The sequence below is a fragment of the Mesoplodon mirus genome (assembly GCF_964341445.2).
Source record: "Mesoplodon mirus genome assembly, chromosome: 18".
Taxonomy (NCBI): Eukaryota; Metazoa; Chordata; class Mammalia; order Artiodactyla; family Ziphiidae; genus Mesoplodon; species Mesoplodon mirus.
Window position 1 is genome coordinate 49,915,961 of NC_138994.1, and position 22,582 is coordinate 49,938,542.

At 37.2% G+C, this 22,582-nt stretch overlaps 1 protein-coding gene across 3 annotated transcripts; it reads left to right on the plus strand.

The window, feature by feature from the left end:
* Window positions 1–4,434: 4,434 nt before the first annotated feature.
* Window positions 4,435–21,626, plus strand: SPATA22 (spermatogenesis associated 22; the record flags this gene model as incomplete). 3 transcript variants are annotated; one of them, XM_082604158.1, is made up of 8 exons in its annotated part: window positions 4,435–4,513; window positions 6,242–6,370; window positions 8,204–8,264; window positions 8,404–8,499; window positions 12,850–13,192; window positions 15,871–16,000; window positions 18,063–18,160; window positions 21,435–21,626. In XM_082604158.1, the coding sequence occupies exons 1-8, from the start codon at window positions 4,471–4,473 to the stop codon at window positions 21,624–21,626; spliced, it is 1,092 nt and encodes a 363-aa protein (XP_082460284.1). In that variant the 5' UTR covers window positions 4,435–4,470. The 3 variants fall into 3 exon arrangements, with proteins under 3 accessions (XP_082460284.1, XP_082460285.1, XP_082460286.1); XM_082604159.1 differs by having other exon boundaries at window positions 6,242–6,322; XM_082604160.1 differs by lacking the exon at window positions 6,242–6,370 and having other exon boundaries at window positions 4,442–4,513.
* Between the last annotated feature and the right edge of the window lie 956 nt (window positions 21,627–22,582).

Here is a 22,582-nt window from a genome sequence, read left to right on the forward strand (position 1 = left end):
GGAAATATAAAATGTGAATGCTTCAAAATATTTAATAAACCAATACTTGTGTTCTTCCTTTAAGAGATTATAATGCAGATAGAGAAAGCATAATAATAAAATCAAAACGTACACGTTAAAATTACTGTTCTAATTTCAGATAAAGCCCTGCAGCCTTTGATTTTTTGCCCACATCCGTGTACACTGAACACTTCATTGTAGAGATGCAGAAAACAAGCATAAATGTAAACAGATGACAGTCGTATTGTTTAGTTACTTTGGTTTTAAGAGCAGTAACTATGGTGAATTATTAACACTCGATTATGTTTCGTTTCTTTTCTGCCAATTTGTGGTTAGTTCTGTCCTTTGCCCTAGTCTCTCTGGAAATGCTGCTTCAGCTATGTACTTGCAACTGGCACAAATGACTTGCATTTTGAGGCTTGTTTTATGGAATTTTAACAGAACAGCACTCTGAAGCACATCTAACATTCATAAATAAAGTTTCCCTTACATGTCAAAATGAATAACTTTTTAAAGAGTTAATGAATTGTAGTAATTCTTTCCTATACTTACCCTGTTTATTGTGTACAGAGTTTGTCTTCTGCGGAAAGCTTTATTAGAAAAAAAGGAGAGCATTTCCTTAGAACTAGAGCAACAGAGGCTTTTCATACTCTTATACCAAGTTAACTTCCGAAAGATTTTTAACTCCCTGTTTCCCAAAGCGCACTAAGTATTTGAGCCCTACAAAAAATACAAATTCTTATTAGTCTAGTTCTTTCTGAGAATTCAGAGAACTCATAGTATACAAAGTGAGACCCTTTCTAGTTGTCACTATCTCACAATTAGGTTGAATATTTAATGTTTTGAAGTACTTAAAAAAAATAAGCCTGACTTCCAGTACTACAAATGTTTTGTAGGGATGCTGGTGCCTGATTTATTAGTAAAATAATATACTTTAAAAAAAGGGAGAATAAATTTGTCATAGTCATGGCTGTCCAATTGATCAATGTCAGAAAATTTGTAGGAGACAAATTTAAGGCAGAGTTGTTTCCAAAATAGTATGACTGGGGGATAGAGAGGGTCTTATCTCCACTACGACACATAAAGCGTCTCATACACAGTGTGGTTGTCCAGCAGTCATGTAATCGAACTACTCTTACTATTTTAATTTTTTATTCCTCTGTGGTTCTATAGCTGTCATCCACCCAGAATAACTTTCTAGGTGGAAATAAATAAATGATAATCAGAACAAGATAGTGATAGAACAGATAGGTTTATAAACTGCTAGCAAAGATTCCACTTCTGCAGTCCTTACAGATGTAGCTCAGGATGTTGCTCATAGTGGGTTTAAAGTCCTTCTGTTTCAATGAGAAATCTATTTTGGGGGGTAGATGGGTGTTAACATATGTGTGTGTGTACATATGTATATATCAGGTCAAAATCTGCTTCCTTGAAGTTTTTACTCATTTTTTTGAAAATCTCTCTGGAACCATGAAGACAAGTTTTTTCAGACATATTATTGTGTGAAGTCTTCTCTTTTCCAAATTAAACGAAGACCTTATTCCTTCAGACTTATTCCTTAGTTTGGCATTCAAGATCTTTTTTTTTTTTTTTTTTTTTTTTGCGGTACACGGGCCTCTCACTGTTATGGCCTCTCCTGCTGCGGAGCACAGGCTCCGGATGCACAGGCTCAGCGGCCATGGCTCACAGGCCCAGCCGCTCCGCGGCATGTGGGATCTTCCCGGACCGGGGCACGAACCCGTGTCCCCTGCATCAGCAGGCGGACTCTCCACCACTGTGCCACCAGGGAAGCCCTCAAGATCTTTTATTATCTGGTCTCAATCTACCTCTAATCCTATCTTCCAACATTCTCTTTTATTTGACCTAATCTTCAAAGAAACTACTGATAAGTCTCACGGTCTCATAGTCTTAGGACTTCACTAACAACATTCCCTTTATCTCTGGGTCCCTTTGCAACTCTTCCCTTCACCTACCCCAGTCTTCAAATGGTCAGAAGGTAGGGTGACAACAAAAAAATGGGCTTTGAACCCAGACAGAAGTAGAATTATTATTCCTGGCCTCCAGTAAGTACTCAATAAATGGCAGCTACTGTTATTAAATAAGGGCTAACATTTATTGAGCACTTACTGTGTGTCAGAACTGTTCATTTTCTCTTTTAGCATCTTCAGGGCAATTAAGTATTATTATTGCTATTTTACTGAGGAAGGAAATGTAGGTTTAGAGGGGGTAACGTGCCGGAGATCAAAGGGCCAGAGAGGGGCAGTCTAATGGCCGAGGGCCAGAGCCCAGGTCACTGCACCTTCCCTTTCCTCTCTGGGGTCCTAGGTCTCTAAGGTATGTACTCCTTCCCTTCCCTAGCTTGTGCAGCACTGGCCCTGCCTTCCTGACCACGCTTGGCCTTGTGGGACTGTCATCTAAACCCAGGCCTCAGCTCTCCCAGCCTCTTGGTGACTCCAATGCCCCGTCTGCTTGACCTCACTCAGACTCTCAGCCAGACAAAGGAAGACCCCTCTGACCTGGCTTTGAGGCCTGTGGCTTTTGAGTCATCCTATTCTAGGCACACTCTGGGGTGCCACCAGCATCTCACAAACTGACGTCTAGACCTAAGAAATGACTTCGGAGTGTGGGAACGGGGTTGGGCGACCAGCTCTGGCCTAACTTCCTGATGAAGCTGGGGCGAAGGTTGGCTGAGCAGGCCTGTCCCTCTCTGGGCAAAACTCCAAAGGGATAGAGCCATCCTTGTGCCATGTACCCAACAGTATGAGAACGCAAGGGGAGAAGCGTTCATGGTTCCGTACCAGGGAAAACGGGTGCGTGTCCTTCCCTGTTTGTCCACAAAAGGCACGACGCCACGTCGCCGACCCCCAGGTGGTGGCCTCTGCGCCTGCGCCGACGCCGGCGGTGGCGCGCCGGCGGGGCCGTGCATGCGCAGAGCACGACTTCCGCACTTTTTCGGCGCCGGGAAGGCGGCTGGTGGTTGCTGACTGGGCTGACAGGCTGACGGTTGACGGAGGCGAGGAACCTGAAGGTTAAAGTTGCGTGTCGTATGGCAGGAGGGCCAAGAAGGGAAAGAGTCTGTGTGGGCCCTAGTTACCAAACTGCCGCGATCCCTGGGTCAGGAGAGATCATTGGAAGAGAACATGAGCCCTGACTGGAGCTTGATGTTTTTTCCCCAAGAGGCGCCCAAGTAGGCCCGACGGCCTCCTTCTGAGGCAACGGTCTTTCGGGCGGGGTGTGTGCGTGTGTGCGCATTGAGCAAACTTTCTGCACATCGATGTCACCACCCGCCGTAATGTAATTAGGGTCCAGTGGGAAGCCGGAGTGGGGGGCACCTCAGGGTCCCTGCCCCCAGGGTCGGTGGTCCAGGGGAGGATGTGGCGCTTTTGTTTGCCTGAGTCTCTTGTCGTCCCCCTCTAAGCTCAGGATGTGTGTTGCGTTGGTGTTTCTGGGCTGAGAAAAGGTCACGTAACCTTGTTTTGGTTCCTAGAACGGCATCAGGAATATTTTCTAACGGGCATACTGTATCCAGGTTCAAGACCAATCTGTGGAAACAAAGCAGGGGCAGCCCCTGACCTCATGTTTCCCAAGTTTTATTTCTAGAAACGATATTTGGAAATTAATATGTACCTCAGTATGATTTGCATTGTTACTCAGTGGTGTTCATGTCTGTTTGTCTCATGGGGCAGAGAACTTGGGAGCAGAAATGATCTTATTTAGGTTTGAATCTTACCTTTTCATGAAATAGGCAAGTATTTATTGAATTAAATTGGGATCAAAATATAAGAGGCTAAACATGGAAAAAACTACAACAGAAATTCTGTGGTAAAAGAAAGAACAAAAAAATCTTAGTTCACTTGTTTAAATTATAGAAACGGAGTGGAAACTTATCAGTACAATTATTCTGGATATTAAGTGAGGCCTTAGTCTTTGGCATTATGTAATCCAGGGATCTCAAACTAATGGCCAAAGCAGATGATCTGCACAGTGTTTTAAAAGTGAGACACAGAATACGTTCTCACATGGCTAGTTCAATTGTGTATGTTTCCTCCCTGGCCTTGTAAGTATGTTTGCCAATGTTGTAGCCCCTCTCCCTCTTTGTAGATCTGGTTCAGAATTATTCTCATTGTGGGTCCTTGATTCTGAAATAAATTATGTAGACTCTGTGAAAATCCACTTATGTTTAGGAAGCAAGATTATAGCCACACTAGTCTTATTTCAAACAGATTTGGAAAAATGGATTATGCTGTAAATTCTTACTCAGAAAGCAAAAGTCTGGCAGAGAGTTTACATTATCAGGTTTGAAACCATAGGTTTAAACCATAATTTCAGTAATTACTAGGCTGAGAACTTGATTTTGTTGCTGATACAATACAAGGTATACATTTATTTCTTTGAAGGTTTAGTCGAACAACTTCATGTTGTAAAGTTGGAGCACTAAAGAAAAAATTATAGACTTTGATATTGAAGGAAATGAAGAGAAACATAAATGAAAATTCAACTCGAAATACAGCAGGTATTGACTTTTATTTTTAAAATTTCTATGGTTTGTATATACTATGTAAGCCTTGTATAGTATATAGATGCAACATTTTGGAAGGAACTTTTAAAAAGAATGAACATATAGTCTAGCCTCTTTACTTTTTAGGTCAAAGGAAGTAAAATAACTTACTCAAGACGAAACACTTAGTGGCTTAGGTGGAAGTAAAATCAGACTTTCCTGGATTTACTCTTGTATTCTTTCTACAAATCCCATGTGCTTGAGTTGTTTTGTGCTTTTTAAGCTGAAAATAAGGAAATTAATAATATTTTAATTTTTATTTGTGACTATTTAAAATATTTTCAGAAGTGCTTCTGTTTTCCTAATAGCTTCCCCTGCCATTTCTGCTTTCCCAATTTGTTAGTATAAGGACAGAGGGCAAGAATGAAGAGAACCAAAGGAATGATGATAATGCACAATGAAGATAATAATAGCTATTATTTATGGGGGGTGTACTGTATTCTGGGCATTTAATTATATGTTAATTTATTTAACTCTGAGAGAGTTATTATTATCATCCCTGTTTTCTAGATGAGAAACGAAGGCACAAAGAGGTTAAATAAGTAATTTATGAAGTGTAAGAGCCAGGATTTGAACCTAGACTCCATTCTTTTAATCACTATGTTATTCTGCCTCTCACTATATGCCATATTGGCACAATGAGTTTAAGGAAATAGCCGTAGTTTGTACTTTAAAATTGTAATTGAAACCTGCTTTGAAGTTGTAATTCAAATTCAGTCTGATTCCAGAGCCCACATCATTTTCCCAGCCATTCATCAGACAGTTACCAGAGTCTATATTCTTATGTAAGTTTAAGTGTTGATGGACCAACTAGAGTATGGTATAGTGGCAAGATATCTGAACTGAGAGTTAGGAAGTGTGGGCCCTATCTAGGTTTTTCACCGTGGCAATGTGTAAGCTTTTTGGACCTCTTTTTCCTCTGAGATCCCTTCTAGTTTTAGTGTTCTGACTTTTGACTTGACTTGAGATCCCAGGTCCCTCAACTGGAGGGTTTGGAGTAGTATTTATTCTCATTTGGATTTATTACTATCACTCTTAAGGCATTCTCAAAATGATCCACAGAAAATATGCATTACAGACACCAGGAGTTCTTGTTGAAATTGCAGAGTTTTGGTTTCCAAAGCAAGTCGATTGAAATAAAATCTATGAGGGTGGGGTCTAGGAACTGGCATGTTAAGCATAACCACAGATAAATCTTAGTCAAACTAAAGTTTGAGAACCATGGCCTTAAAGGGTATGCTACCATAGTCAGTGGTTAGGGTTTTGGAAAGCCTAAAATGGGTCAAATTTTGGTTCTCCCTTACCTCTATTGTACTTGAAGTGTCCCCTCCAGTTGATATGGTGATAAGCAAGCACAGGAGGGAAGTAAGGAAAACAAAAAGTGGATTTGGAAAGGGTAGGGGGATGAGGGAGGAGATGGGAATTACTGCCAAACAAGAGGAATTAAGGCAGTGTCAACATAGAACAAGAAAGGAGTTTTTAGAGATACAAATAAGGCTATTTGGGATCTTAAAAAGTGTAAAAAAATTCCAAATCTATAGAAATATATCTGTAATAAATATAAAATTAATGTATAGAAGCAGACAAATTCAAATCGTGTATTATTATGTACTAGTAATTAGTCTATAACTAGATCTGACTATTTGCCTATTATGTACTTATTTATCGGTACATTCAATTTAGGCTGTTTGCCCGTACCATTGTTCAATCAGAAAAAGAGGAATAGACAGCCATTAACATCCAATCCACTTAAAAATGATCCAGGTATCAGTACTGCTTCTGACAGTTATGATTTCCCTCCTCTACCAACAGGTAAGAAAATAAGGTGAAAATTTTCAGAAAATAAGAAATAGGATTATAGAAAATTACCATTTCTATTTTATTATAATGGAAATAGAAAGTTTATTTTTTCTTCTTTCCACTATCCAATTATAGGGATTACTTGGTTCTTTCTGAACATTCCAGTACAGCAGTTTGAGTTTCCTTGTCTACAAGGGTGTCTTAGCATTTAAATGGAGTATTTTAAATCTGGAGCCTTTGTTCTAATGAAGTAGTAACGTATATTGTAAAGTTTTTTTTTTTCTTTTTCAAAACACGTATAGATATTGTGACTTAAACATTTGGTGATAAAGAATGGAGAAACTCACGTTCCTTCAGGAATAAGGATAAGTGTGAATGGGAACACGGGATAAATGGAAGAAAGTAGACCTTAGGAAGGGTAGAAGCCCAGGAATTTCCAGTGCTTGGTCCTAGTCTTTTTTCTCTTCTTACGTAATTTTTGCCTGTTTTCATTTATTGGCTTTTCACTCTTTCATCCCATTGGCTTCCTTATAGCTTCGATTGGCGTGTGAACTAAATTGCTCTTCCTTGGTGTTAACATAACCTTTTAGTTCTAGTTCTCAGGGCCCATCATTGGCTGCCCTCTGTTTCTCTCGATTCAAATTCTAGAGACAGAGAGCCTCTGCTTCAGCTCATATTAAATGAAGTCACTGAAATCCTAATTTATCTTTATGGTTAGCCTCTCATATCTGAAACAATTAGCTGTGGTGGTTTGTGCTGAAAGGTCTTAATGTTTGCTTACTTTTTACTTCTCTCTGGAAGAAGGCATGGCCAGGCAGACAGTCTGAAATATACTTGGTACATGCTGGTTATATACATTTACATTTTTGGGGGACACACTTAAAAATCTTTAATAGGATTTTATGCAACTAGAATTTAAAAATCCTTGTGCAACCATAGACCTTAATCTACTTTTACATCTATAGTTATTTTGTTTTCTTCCACATTTGAGGAATTGGAAGTATGAATTTCATATTCTTATTTTTATGGATAAAAAATTTTAAATTCACATGGATATGCATAAGTGGTCATCTTCTGCCATTTAAAAAGTTCTCTACTATTTAAAATATTTTTATAAGTAGCATGAATGATAGATGATCTTGAAAAATAACAGTTTGAGTTGTTCCATAGGGAAGTGTGCATCCTCCTGAAGTACTGAACTTTTCAAACTCTGACCAGGATTACTATCTGTCAGAGATATAAAAAGATTCTTATATTGGGCAAGAGATAGGACTAGATCAGTGTTTTTCAAATTTTTTTTCTTGATCCATTAGTAGGTTAGGAAATAACCAACCTTTTAAAAAAATAAATAGAAGAGAATAAAATAGAAAAGAATAGAATAGAAAGTGTCAGTATATCATATAGTAAGAATAAGAATTGATAGTAAAATTGTTATATTCTCTTTCAAACACACACATGTGCGCATACACATGCACACCATGCCTGTATATATTCCGGGTTTCGTTGTATTTCTTGCTGTGGGTTGAGATTAAGAAACATTGATTACACTGAATTTATGTTACAAAATACAAGGTGCTATACTAGGATTGACTGTGGAAGAGATACAGATTAAACTATTACCTTGCTTAGAATACAATGGGAAAGAAAGACATCTAAAAAATTAATAAGGCAGCGTATGACAAATTCCACAACAAAGTACTGTTGAAGAACATGTCCATATATTCAAGTCCTTTTCTCCTTCAAACTTTCAACTGCCTCCCCCCACATATTAAATAAATATGAAAGAATTATTTCAAAAAATGCTCCCTATCTTACTCTTACCTATTATTACTTGTATCTTTTGAGATTGGGCCTGGGAAGCTATGAATCCAGAGGTGCCTCCTTTAACGAAAACAGTGAACACAGGGTATGTGGAAAAATATATACCAATGAATGTATGTGTCTGTTACAGACTGATGTTATTCTTCTATATATATTTTATATTTTTATATTTCTCAATTGGGGAACAAATTATTAATAGTTAATAAGACATATTTCCTTGAAAGGCAAATACCACATTCAGTTTCTCATCCCCTGAGAAGTCAAGATTCTGTGCCTAAATCTATTCAATTAAATGCTGAAAGAAGCAAGAGTGGTTGGAGGTGAGTCTACTTAAGATTTTTCTTATTCTATTCATTCTTCTCCTTCCCATCTCCTCCTTTACTCCCTTCCTGCCTCTATCTATTCTTTCTTAAACAGAATTATATTTAGGAAATTTATATACTTAATAACTAACTATAGTGATATTAGCTGTGTTTTATAAAAGAAGAGAACATGCCATATATAACTTTAAAAATAGATAAATTTGGCAGTGATTATATTTCCAAAGAATACTTCATGTTATAATGAAATTTCTGTAAAGATTTATCACCATGAATTTATAATTTTGCTGTGGATTATTAATGATCTAATTGACAATAGGTAAAGAGTCAAGAATAACTGTATCTAAATGTCAGATATATATACTACCAACTGTAAAATAGCTAGTAGGAAGCAGCCGCATAGCACATGGAGATCAGCTCGGTGCTTTGTGACCACCTAGAGGGGTGGGATAGGGAGGGTGGGAGGGAGATACAAGAGGGAGGAGATATGGGGATATATGTATATGTATAGCTGATTCACTTTGTTATAAAGCAGAAACTAACACACCATTGTAAAGCAATTATACTCCAATAAAGATGTTAAAAAAAATAAATGAAAAAAAATGTCGGATATATTTAGGAATTGAGAACCAAATAGAATGCTCAGCCTTACCCCAGTAAGATAACCAGCTCCAAGGTAAATAGGATGGAATAAGAAAGAAAGACAGAGAATGAAATCATAAGCATATGGTAAGATGGTGAGGGTAGGGCTTCCCTGGTGGCGCAGTGGTTAAGAGTCTGCCTGTCAATGCAGGAGATGCGGGTTCGAGCCCTGGTCCGGGAGGACCCCACATGCCACGGAGCAACCAAGCCCGTGCGCCACAAATACTGAGCCTGCACTCAGGAGCCCGTGAGCCACAACTACTGAAGCCCTCACGCCCAGAGCCTGTGCTCCGCAACAAGAGAAGCCACGACAGTGAGAGGCCTGCACACCGCAACGAAGAGTAGCCCCTGCTCACCACAACTAGAGAAAGCCCGTGCACAGCAACGAAGACCCAATGCAGCCAAAAATAAATAAATTTATTTAAAAAAAAAAAAGATGGTGAGGGTACTTCTGGGTCATTGCCAGAAATATCTAAGTTTAATGTCTAAACAATACAAAAAAAATGAATAGATAAAGGACATGGATTATTTTTTTAGGTTGGACTTTAGTATTCTGGGGTAAGTGGCAAACTACTGAAAGAAATAATTTTGGAAACAAAGTATTGGAAAACAACACCAGCCCCAGATCATATATCAGTCATTGGTTAGTGCTTTATGTTATTTTAATGATCCTTACAACAACCCTGTGAAGTTAACATCACCTTCACTTTTAGTAGATGAAGATACCATATTTTTTAAAAAGGGGGAAACAATAAAGTGGTTAATACAACAAAACAGTATTTTTATTTTTAAAAATTTAGTATTGTTTTTATTACTCATGCTAGTTTCCTCAGGACCAGTCAGTTCTTTCTTCAGTACCACTGCTTCAAACTAGGCCTATTCAGTGGTTTGAGATGGTCCTCAGAGGCATAGTTCCAGCTGCAAGTGCTAGGAGAAAATGCATTCTGATAGACATTAGAGAATTAGGTAATGGATTGTAATCTGGATAGGCAGCCAGTATTGGATATTCCAATTTGAAATAATAAGTGATCTGTCAGACAGTTGGAATATAACAGCAGAAAATCCAGGAGCAGAAGACATTTGAAAACCCAAGTAGGCAGTTGGTAATCTGTTGAAGATCTTTTAACTGGCTCTATGCTTAGGTTTAGAATCTAGGCTAACATTGCCAGATTTAGCAAATAAAAATATAGGATGCCCAGTAAAATTTGAATTTTAGGTAATGGACAAATAATTTTTTAGTATATGTCACATGTAATATTTGGGACATAATTATACTAAAATTTTATTTGTTATTTATTTGAAATTCAAATTTAACTGGGCATCCTGTATTTTACCTGATAACCCTTGTCTAGAATCTCTTGAAACATGGAATTTGCAAGAGCAATGTACTCCTATTCTTATAGGTATTAAGCTGTTAGACAAGTTGTTAAGATAGGTTTAATTTACCAGAATTAGTATACTAGACAATAAGCAAGGTGAACTGATGTTAACATCTTCAAGCTTTTATACTAAAGCTCCTACAATTAGTCTTAAATAATTGGTCTTAGAGAAATTGGGATTGTACTTGATGGTTAAGAAATCTCAGTTGAGGAGAGGTGAAGACTTTAGAAACTGGAAATTGGGCACAACCTGGCAAATAGGTTTAGATAGGTCAGTAAATTGGTTTTTATAAATTTATTTATTTATTTATTTATTTTTGGCTGCATTGGGTCTTTGTTGCTGTGCGTGGGCTTTGTCTAGTTGTGGGGAGTGGGGGCTATTCTTGGTTGCGGTGTGCAGGCTTTTCATTGCGGTGGCTTCTCTTGTTGCGGAGCACGGGCTCTAGGCACGCGGACTTCAGTAGTTGTGGTGCGTGGACTCAGTAGTTGTGGCTCACGGGCTCTAGAGCGCAGGCTCAGTAGTTGTGGCGCATGGGCTTAGTTGCTCCACGGTGTGTGGGATCTTCCTAGACCAGGGCTTGAATCTGTGTCCCCTGCATTGGCAGGCAGATTCTTAACCACTGCACCACCAGGAAAGCTCAATAAATTGTTTTTAAGGGAAGATAAAGTATTCTTTTTTTTCTATATAGCCTACTGTTCTTATTATAAAAATAATATAATCATTCTAGAAAAAAAGCAAATGGAAGAAAGTTATTCATAGTCACACTGATCCAGAGATAGCCATTAATCAATTAATTCATTTTTAAACAGAAATATCAAGGCATTTCCCCAGGCTAGGAGCACCTCCTGAACAAAAACATTGGAGAAAGTTACAGATGCGTTGTTACCAATAAGGAGTTGTAAAGCTAAAAGAAACTTTCCTAAACTATGAAAATAAAAGTAGTTTCCACAGCCATGAGGAAGGAGAAAATTATGTTTCTATTCTCTCTGTTGAATATAAAATTGTTGTCATATGAAGAGATTATTAATGTAGGAAAAAATTTTATAGAGGTGTATTAGGTGATTACTTAATGATAATAAGTTTTTCCTGGATATTGTGATGTTTGTGGTATTTATCAACTTAAAATAATTTTAAATTATTTGTGGTGATTTCTTTTCTCATTATTTTCATACTGAATTTTGTACCTAATTTACTTACGAAAGCTCCCTAAATTATACAAGCTTCAGGTCCTATATAATCTGGTCTAGGGAACCTAGACTTTTTCTTGGATTATTTTCCCTAACAAGGTATGGGTTGCATTGTTTGCCCTCTTGTGGTACTTGTGGTATTTTTAGTAAATTTTTTCAGGAATAAGCATTTGTGACTGAGACTAGTTTTTCCCTGTGGAACTCTTAACTAGCCTGCTCAGAAATTATACTTTTGATTTTGGCCTCATTAACATCATGTTCTGATGAACTGGTACGGCTCACTTAGGTTAATGTAGCTAGTAAATGCTGAAACATATTCATAAGTAGGGTTTTTTTTTTTTTTTTTTTTTTTTTTTTGCTGTACGCGGGCCTCTCACTGTTGTGGCCTCTCCCGTTGCGGAGCACAGGCTCCGGACGCACAGGCTCAGCGGCCATGGCTCACGGGCCCAGCCGCTCCGCGGCATATGGGATCCTCCCAGACCGGGGCACGAACCCGTATCCCCTGCATCGGCAGGCGGACTCTCAACCACTGCGCCACCAGGGAGGCCCCATAAGTAGGGCTTTTAAGCTACACAGTAAAAGTACAAAATTTCTAATCAAACAGCTATCTACCCTGTCTATATCTATTTTCCTTGTGATTTAAAATCACTGACGAGTAATAGTTTAACTTTTGAAAATTTTACTTTGTAGAAAATTAAAAAATAAATGTATGAAAAAGGAAGCAGGGAGTTCCCTGGTGGGCCGGTGATTAGGACTGGGCGCTTTCACTGCCGTGTCCCCTGAGGGTTCATAACCACTGTCATATGAACGCTTGTATAATTTAGAAATATGCTCTATGGCACTGGACTTTGAGTTGGGAGACTAGGATTCTCTGGGTTTTGGATTGTCAGTAACTTGCTATATGACTTTGGGCAAGTTACTTCCTCCTCAAGACTCAGTTTCCTCACCAAGAGAGGTATAGTATATTGTAGGGTTGTCGTGATGATGTATTTGGAATTTCTAACTGGTCAGTAATTACAAAGTAGTTTATAAACCACAAATTACCATGTAAATGCAAATTTTCATTAATAATTTTCTTTCACTTAAGAAAAAGTATATAGAAACAAAATTAATACTAATTTAAAAAACAAAACTATTTCAGCTACAGAGATGGCAACAAAAATACCACTTTAAAAACTTGGGATAGAAATGATTTTAAGCCTCAGTGCAAAAGAACAAATCTAATGACAAATAATGGAATAAATTCATGTCCAGTGAATTTGGGAGCTCAACAATGGAAACAATTAAGAGTATCTGAATCTACTAACTTATCTTACCAAAGAGAAAGTGAAGTACTCACACAAACACATTGGTCAAAAATACCTGGCTCCACAATGAGAAGTCTAGACAAAAACGGTGCATCACAGGCATTTAAGCTGAATTTTCAACAAAATCAATTTAAGAAAAAAATGTCGGATGGTTTTCCAGAAGAAAACACCCTCAAGGTAAACTTTTAAATATTATTTGCATTTTTGTATTTACATTAAAAAAATGAGATAAGTATTTAGAAAATTACAGAGATAAGAGCATTTGAAATCACTCCCCTGGTGTACATTACTTGATTAGCACAAATACCTAGTTCTATTGGAGTAGATATGTTAGTGTCCAAAATATTTTCTTAGAGGTTGTGAATGGCTGCTTCTTTCCAGAGTTGCTTTAGAATTTCCTACCAGGTTCTGAATTTCACTGTTTGCTAATTATTGAGATGATGATAGTTTACCCATTGCTTGTAGAAATTCTTCAAGTTCTTCATATGTCACTTTTTTTTTTTAATAGGGGTCAGCAAACTTTTTCTGTAAAGGGTTAGATAGTAAATATTTTTGGCTTTATGGGCCATATTGTCTCTCTGGCAAGTACTCAACTATACCACTCAACTCTGCTGTTGTACCTTAAAAGCAGCCATAGATAATTCATAAATTAATTGGTGTGGCTGAGTTACAATGAAAATTTACCCAAAAAACACAGCAGATTAGACTTGGCCTGCAGGCCGTAGTTTGCTGACTTCTGCTCTATAATCTGGTCTTATTTACTTTTACAGCTTCGTATTCCATATTTCACTAATTCTTCAATGCTCCAGCCATTTCAGACTCTTCACAATTCTCTAAACGCACTCTAATATGACTCTGCTTTGGTTTGGTTTATATTTTTCCCCATACCTGTGCCTCAGCCTTATTTCCTCTCTCCACCTCTCATTCTAGTCATTCTTTGTAAATGTCTTTCATATATGTGCTGGCTGTTTGCTATCTTCCCTTGCTCGCCACCTGGTCTAATAGATTCTTTATCCTCTGCCCTTGTCTGTGTTCTGGAAGGCTGACTGGTCCTACATAGTGCATCATTCTGGGATCCATTAGCTGGCTTCTGTTAGGAGTCAGCCAGTGGGAGTGGAAGTCCCAGGCAGGACATCAAAGGGTAGAGAGAGAGGTTGGGTTTTCCCATTCCCCCGCTGCTTAAATGTTGTGTCTCAGGTGGTAGCTGTGTCCCTGCATGATGTAGCCCCTCCGTAAGTCCAGATTTCACAGGCTTGGTAATTTTATTTCCTCCTCTTGTCCTTTCAGCCTAGGAGTGGTAGAAGTTTCTTACTGTTGTTAGTCTTTGAGTGCTTAAGTACCCTATGTTTATTCTGCCCATACACCTGTAAGCAGTTTTTTCAATAAGCCATCTGGGGTAAATTTTTTTTTCTGGAAATCTGACTAATATAGCATGTTCCACAGTGGTTCTCAACCTTGTTTCCTTGTACACAAGAATGATATGATAGTCACCTTAGTAAACTGGCTCATTATGGCAGTAATCCTCAGCAGGAAGCATTCATATCTTCATTAGGAATGGGAAGAGGAGGGAAGGTAACTGTAGTTGGAAAAAATGTTCCATCAAGTGTTCTTGGATATGCCACCGCCCTCATGAAGGTGCCCCCTCCCCAAAAATTAGTATCTTAGCACACTGTATTCTTAGTTGATCTTTTAAAATTTTAGTTAATTAGTTCAACTTTTATTTTTGTATGACCTTATGTCATCAGGCTTTCTTTTGCTCCCTCCCTCCCTGCCTTCCTTCCTCTTTCTTGCTTGTAGGCCTGCCTACTTTCTTGGCCTGAGGCATGCCAGTACTGGTCCAACAGGCTGGTGGGCAAGGCCAGGTCCTGGTCCTCTGTGATTGCAATTAACCTCCCATTTGTGGGTTGCCCACCCTGGGGGTATGGGTCTTGACTATACCTTGTATCTTCCCTCCTACTAGTCTTGTTGTGGTTCTTTCTTTATATCTTTAGTTGTAGAATTTCTTATCTGCTAGTATTCTGGTTTTTCTCATCAATAATTGCTCTGTAAATAGTTGTAATTTCGGTGTGCCCATGGGAGGAGGTGGGCTCAGGGTCTTCCTGCTCTGCCATCTTGGCCATTCCACCCATTTAGTTGATCTTTAAAAATGCGAAACACATTCCCATCTCAAGGCCTTTACACTTGCTGTTCACTCAGTCCTCACTCAACAACCTATTTAAAATAATAATCCCTGTCTCTTTTTATCCTTTTATCCTGTGTTTTTTAATGCATAGGATATAGCAGTTCCTGACATTCTATATTTATTTATTTTCTGAATCCCCTATTAGACTGTACAGTCTCTGAAGGTAGATAGTCTGTTTTGTTCAGTACTATTTCCTCATTAGCTATGTTTGGCACATAGTAGGTGCCAATAAATACTTTTGGAATGAATGAATGTGTCTGGGTTCCCTCTTATGAGTGTGAGCATATTAGGGAAAAGAATTGTGTTTTACTCACCTGTGTTTATCACAGGATTGGCACATGATGCTTTAAAAATATTCAAAGAATCGACGAATGAGTAAATAAATGCCCATATAAAACAGAGATAAAAAGAAAAATAATAATCCTCTTGATTAATTTTCTCCAAGTGCATTCTAGTTTCTCCTCCTTTATAAAGTACTAATGATGCCTTTAATTTAGGGGAGTAACTGTACTAAAATTGTCAATAGTTCCTTTTATGTATTTTACATAGTCTTTTAACATATTTTACACATTTGCCTATTATAAGGACCTAGAATCTTTACATAGAAAAGTGAATGAGTATGATGAAAAAAATGACAGGTTTTTCTAATGCTATGTTTTCATTTTTTCAAAAGGAAGCATCATTGTATCAGTTAAAGCTTAAGGAGAAAGAGAATTCTTTAAGAATTATATCTGCAGTTATTGAAAGCATGAAGTATTGGTGTGAACGTGCACAGAAAACTGTACTTCTTTTTGAAATATTAGGTAGGTATACTACTTCAAAAATACTTCAGTAATACTATTTGGACAATAATTTTGAATGTTAATAGGAATACCTAGGGGATCTTAAATAAAATTTTATAAAAGGAGATTACGGTTTATTAGGATTTTCTTCAGTTCCTATATCTGTCATAGATTTGTGTGACATAAGATGTATTTGATTATTCATGGTAGAAGAATTCTAATTCATAATGTCAAAAATGGAAAGATTCTTAAAAGTAATCTAACCCAACCCTTGAGGTAGGTGAGGAAGTGAGGCAAACAATTAAAATAGACTTGACTAAAAATCATAATGCTAGTTAGCAGCAGAAATGGATCTAGACCCCAAGTCTTCTTATTCTCAATAGAGTGTTCTTTCTACTATATTACACTAAATCCAGTAGTAATTTTGTGTATAAGTTAAATTATAAATCAAATACTCTGAAAGAACATTTGTGAAGAATCCTTTACTGATATAAGTAAACACCCTACAATTAGCCTGTTTTCTAAATTAATATTTAAAAGGGAGGAGAGTTTTGTAAAATGTTTCTGGAATTTAATTTTACTTAGACTGAAGAGATAAACAAGAAGTAGAGATTCAAAACATATTTCTTTCCATAGGTTAAATAAAATATTTAATTTAAATTATGAAATTTTTTTTACAACTTTATTGGAGTATAATTGCTTTACAATGGTATGTTAGTTTCTGCTTTATAACAAAGTGAATCAGTTATACATATACATCTGTTCCCATATCCCTTCCCTCTTGCGTCTCCCTTCCTCCCACCCTCCCTATCCCACCCCTCCAGGCGGTCACAAATATTCTAAACATACAGAAAAATACAGAGAATAAATATCCACCTATCTATGTTATAGATATCTTTGAAAACCGCTATCCATTTTTCTTCTTCTCTAGAGATAATCACTATGGTATCTTTCCTTTCCATGCTTTTATAATTTTACTCTATACATCTGATTTCATAAATTTATATATATTTATTTACTGTTTTATGTGTTTTAAAATATAGAGTTTACATTTTCATCCAGCATTATGTTTTTGAGATTTAGCCATCTTTCTATCCTGTTAGTGTTGGCTTCATCCTGAGGCTCCAATTATGGTCTCTCCAGCAGCTTCTGACTCTTCCCTTATGACATTAAGAAGATTATCAAAATTCTCTATACCACACATTCTTCCTTATACCACAGTCACATTCTTTGATAGTTTCTTCTGGTTGCTCTTTCCCAGAAACTAGCAAATGACCCCTTGCATATCATTTCTGACTGGGCAACAAGCCCATCGCTGCAACCCTGAGCTCTGTAGCTGAGGAAGGGGGTACATTGACTGGCTTACATCAGTCTCAGGTTACTCCTGGGTCTAGGGGTGGGGACAAATCCCATCCAAATCATATGGCTAAGAATGGCATAGGAGAGATTTCCTAAAGGAAAATCTGGGTATTATTAGGGGAAATGGAGGCTGACCTCAAAATAACAAATGTTCACTATTAGTACCTAATAGATGGTTATTAAAGGAATGAATAATGGTCTCATTTGATAGTAATTTCTTGAGATAAACATGAATTATCATTTGAATTTTATAGATGAAACAGATTTGAAAGAGGTTAAACAGTGAGTTAGTAAGTTGAAGAACTGAGACTCAATTGCATGACTTCTGATTCTAATTCAATGCTTTTTTTTTCATTAAACCATGATGTTTATTTGTTATATTTGTGTATTTTGTATACTATAATGTAGTAGACTGGTCTGAGGATTTAACCACTCCATCAAACACATTCAAAGAAAAAAGCTTCAGATGGCCAGCTATTGTCAGTTGTATAAACTTTGTCATATAACCTGATCCTAGGTTGGAGAGGGCCAGAAATTTTGCTTTCCTTAGAATAAAACAGTTTCAGGAATATCTTTCCCTCAAGATGTTTTCTTATTAATGTATAAACAAAACTATGAGAGGTTGGTGTGGGAATAGCTATTTAAATATCAACTTCTCTTTGTTAAACTTTATTTGCCTTTTACCAACACTGATTTTTTCCCCCTCTATTTCAATGTTGCTTAGCTGTTCTCGATTCAGCTGTTACACCTGGCCCATATTGTTCAAAGACTTTTCTTCTGAGAGATGGGAAAAATACTCTGCCTTGTGTATTTTATGAAATAGTGAGTATCTGTTTAAGTATTCTTTGCAAAGCCTATGCCAACAAAAACATACAAATGCAAGCTATAATTCAACTGTAGTAGAAATTCTGTTAATGATTTAGTGGTACTTTCAACATTTTGTTTGGTTTTAATTATGATATTAAAATTATTTATTTGTGGGCCTCCCTGGTGGCGCAGTGGTTGAGAGTCCGCCTGCCGATGCAGGGGATACGGGTTCGTGCCCCGGTCTGGGAGGATCCCATGTGCCGCGGAGCGGCTGGGCCCGTGAGCCATGGTCGCTGGGCCTGCGCATCCGGAGCCTGTGCTCCGCAACGGGAGAGGCCACAACAGTGAGAGGCCCGCGTACGGGAGAAAAAAAAAAAAAAAAATTATTTATTTGTTCAACTGAAATGGAGGGCTACTATGTGCCAGGCACTGTGCTAGATGCAGGGGATACAAAGTGGAATAAAAGTGGTAAATGGCTCTTTCTCTCAAAGAGTTTATAATCTCAGAAAGACAGAAACATAAATGTTACACTGTGGTATGATAAATGGTATGACAAGCGGTGTGTGCAGGGTGCTATAGAAGTAGATAGGGAGGATGGGTCAGATCAGGGAAAGATTTTTGAAGAATGTAGTCTTGTCTTAGATATTTAAGGTCTAATGAACTAAGCCAAAGTGTTGGGAGGTGGGGGAAGAGGTTGGACGAACACATTCTAAGGTGATGGAGCAGCACATGTAAAGACGTGAAGCTCAGATAGAGCCTGGATTGTTCAGGAAACTGCAAGTAGTTTACAATTACCGGAGTGTAGAGTTAGTAAGTGATGGGGGTAAGGGTAGTGGTTATGAACTTGGGGGAATGCAGAGAGAGTGGGCTGGGACGTAGGGAAGAGCTTGGTAACAAAGGAGGCTGGAAACCTTATAAGACTCACATACTTTGTAAAAGAGTTTGGCATTAATTCTGAAATTCGGCTTAATTCTGAAATCACACTTGGATTCCAATTTATACTCCACCATTTATTAGCTGTATGACCTTGAGTGAGCTCCTTAAGCTCCTTGAGCATCAGTTTTTTAATCTGTAAATTGGGGAGACTAATTCCTACTTTGAAAGGTTGTTTTGGAGATTAGATAATAAAATATATGAATGTATAGCATCTGACACATAGCAGATGATCAAGAAATAGTAGGTGTCATGTTATTAATTTTTGTAATATCTTGAAAGCTTATTATTTTTCTCTAGTCTGATAAGTTTTTTAAAAACTTTTATTAAAATATAACATATACAGAAAAATGCACAAATCATAACTGTACAATTCCATGAAGGTAATCACAAAGTGAACATTACCAAGGTTAAGAAATAGAACATTGCTATCACCCTAGCATCCTTGTGCCTCTTCCCATTCACTCCCTCTTGTTTTCTGCCTACAAGTAACCACTATTGTGACTTTTAATATCATAAATTAATTCTGCCTGTTTTTGAACTTTATATAAATAGTATCATGTGGTACATCTTATGTCTGGTTTCTTTCATTCAACACAATATAAGATACATCTGTGTTGTTGCATGTAGCTAAAGTTCATTTATATTTCTATGTACAATATTCTTTTGTATGAATATATCACAATTTAGTTTTCTATTCTACTATTGGTGGGCATCTTGGTTGTTTCCTGGGTTTTTTTTTATTATTAATAATATTCTGTGAACATTCTTATATATGTCTCTTGTTGTGCACATGCATGCCTTTCTGTTGGGTATATACCTAGAAGTAAAACTGCTGAATTGTAGTGCATTTGTATGTTCTAATACAGTAGTTATTGCCAAAGAATTTTCCAAAGGGTTGTAACAGTTTACGTACTCACAATCAGCATAGGAGAGTTGTAGTTTCTCTGCATTCTTATCAACATTTAGTAGTCATTGTTTTTTTTTTTTTTTTTTTTTTTCTTTTTGCGGTATGCGGGCCTCTCACTGTTGTGGCCTCTCCCGTTGCGGAGCACAGGCTCCGGATGCGCAGGCCCAGCGGCCATGGCTCACGGGCCCAGCCGCTCCGCGGCATATGGGATCCTCCCAGACCAGGGCACGAACCCGTATCCCCTGCATCGGCAGGCGGACTCTCAACCACTGCGCCACCAGGGAGGCCCAGTAGTCATTGTTTTTTATTTTAGCCATTCTAGTGGGTATGTTTTGTGCAATCTCATTTCTCTCCAATTCCCTGGTGACTAATGAGGTTCAGCACTTTGATGTTTACTGGCCATTTAGATGTCTTCTTTTGAAAAATCTGTTCAGGCCTCTTGTAATTTTTTTCTGTTGAATTATTTTTTTCCTTATTGATTTATAGGAGTTTTTGAAAAAACTATTCTGAGTACAAGTTCTTTGTCTATTATGTACATTGCAAATATCTTCTCATACTCTGTGGTTTGCTCTTTCAGTCTTAGTAGTGGCTTTTGAGGAAAAGAAAATCTTCACTTTAATATGGTCCTTTAGCAATCATCAACATTTTCCTTTATAGTTAGTGCTTCTTATGACTGTTTAGCAAAAGAAATCTCAGAATAATTTTATTCATGACTGAGAGGATTTGGAGCTGGCTGGTCTTTTTCTGGCTTACTAGTCCCATTAGGGCACAACCCTTTTGAGTCTCCCAACCCTAAGCCTGGGGTGGGGGCGGGGTGGTTACCAGAATCTCTTTTCTTTGGGGGACCCTGGAGTCCATTTTTTCTCCTAGCCCTATGAGCTGTCAACAGCTCTGCTAAGTCTCTTAGACTCTCAAATTGCCCTGACTGTAATTAGCAGATACCTCAGGGGGTAAAGCATCCCCAAATATCAGGCCCCATTCTGGACTCCTATCCTCTCCCAGATGGGGTCTCTGTAACTCCTCACTGCCTTTTATCTCTCTGGTGTCTATGAGGATATTTTAAAATAAATATTCTATCCAGGTGTTCTAGTTGTTTTTAGTGGGAAAGTTGGTCTGAACTACCTAGTCTGTTATCTACTGAAAGTGGAACTCTGGAAGTCTAATAGAAGTGAATATTCATGTGCCATTATATTGGGAATTATTCAGTCTTTTAAGAAGCAGCTCACTAGCTTGTAAGAAGCCCTACCCAAGTGAAGGTCTTCTGTGTCAGGGCACCCATTTACAACTAGCTATTATGGTCTTGTCGCAGTGGGGCCCTAAATGAGGTAAGGGAATTATAGCATTTTGGAGTGATTCATATTTAGTTGATCATATTATTAGTTTAAAAAATTGAAATTCAAATGAAGTAATAAATAACTTTATTGATATTTATTTTTTTTAAAACAGGATCGTGAACTTCCAAGACTGATTAGAGGCCGAGTTCTTAGGTGTGTTGGAAACTATGACCAGAAAAAGAATATTTTTAAATGTGTTTCTGTCAGACCAGCATCTGTTTCTGAACAAAAAACTTTCCAAGCATTTGTTAAAATTGTAGATGCTGAAATGAGATATTATACTAATGTAATGAATGAAATTTAAGTAGTGATGAAGTTTAAATAGTATAAATTAAGCATTTTTCTGTTCTTGTTTAAATTACCATCTCCATGGTTTTATGGCTACTGTTCTTCTTTATTTCACTTGTTGAATTAAAATATTTAAATCCTTTTAATGTGGAAAGAATTTTTGAAAAATAATTTTACTGTTATTATAAAAATGGTGCATTTGCTAAAATTAAAAAACCATTTCAGATAGTTATTATAAAAATGGTGCATTTGCTAAAATTAAAAAACCATTTCAGATAAAAATGCTCAATATAATAAGAATAGGCACATACTTATTTAACATGGGATAATAGTACATTTGAGTCAGCCTAAAAGCCAACATCAAGCTTAATGGGGAAATATAGAGACATTCACACTAAAGTCAGGAACAAGGTTAGGGTGCCCTATACTGGAGCTCCTAGTCCATGCAGTTCATTTAATTACTTCAGATATTTAGTGGGCATATACTCTGTGCCAAGCACTATTTCATGTGCTTGTTTGTTAACAAAGCAGGTTACAAAGTAACAAAAATCTCTGAATTTATGGTATTTATATTCTGGGACCCATAGAATACATTAGACAAAAGAGAAATATTTGGGGTATAATAATTACTGCTGTTGGTAGATTATATAATTGCATATATGGAAAACCTAAGAAAATCAACCAAGAAACTACTGTAAAATGAGATAATTTGGTAAGGCACTAAAATAGAAAACTTAATATGCAGAAATCATCAGTAGGTGTTATTTATATGACCCAAACCATTAGAGTGTGAAATGGATAAAGATATCATTTAAAAAAATATCTAAGACTAACCAATACTAAGTGATAAATGTGAAAGTATATGAACAAAACTTTAAAATACTAATGAAGGACACAAAAGAAGACTCGGACAAATGGAAAAATAAATCATTTTCTTGGATAGGAAAACAAAGATGTTGATTTTTCTAAAAT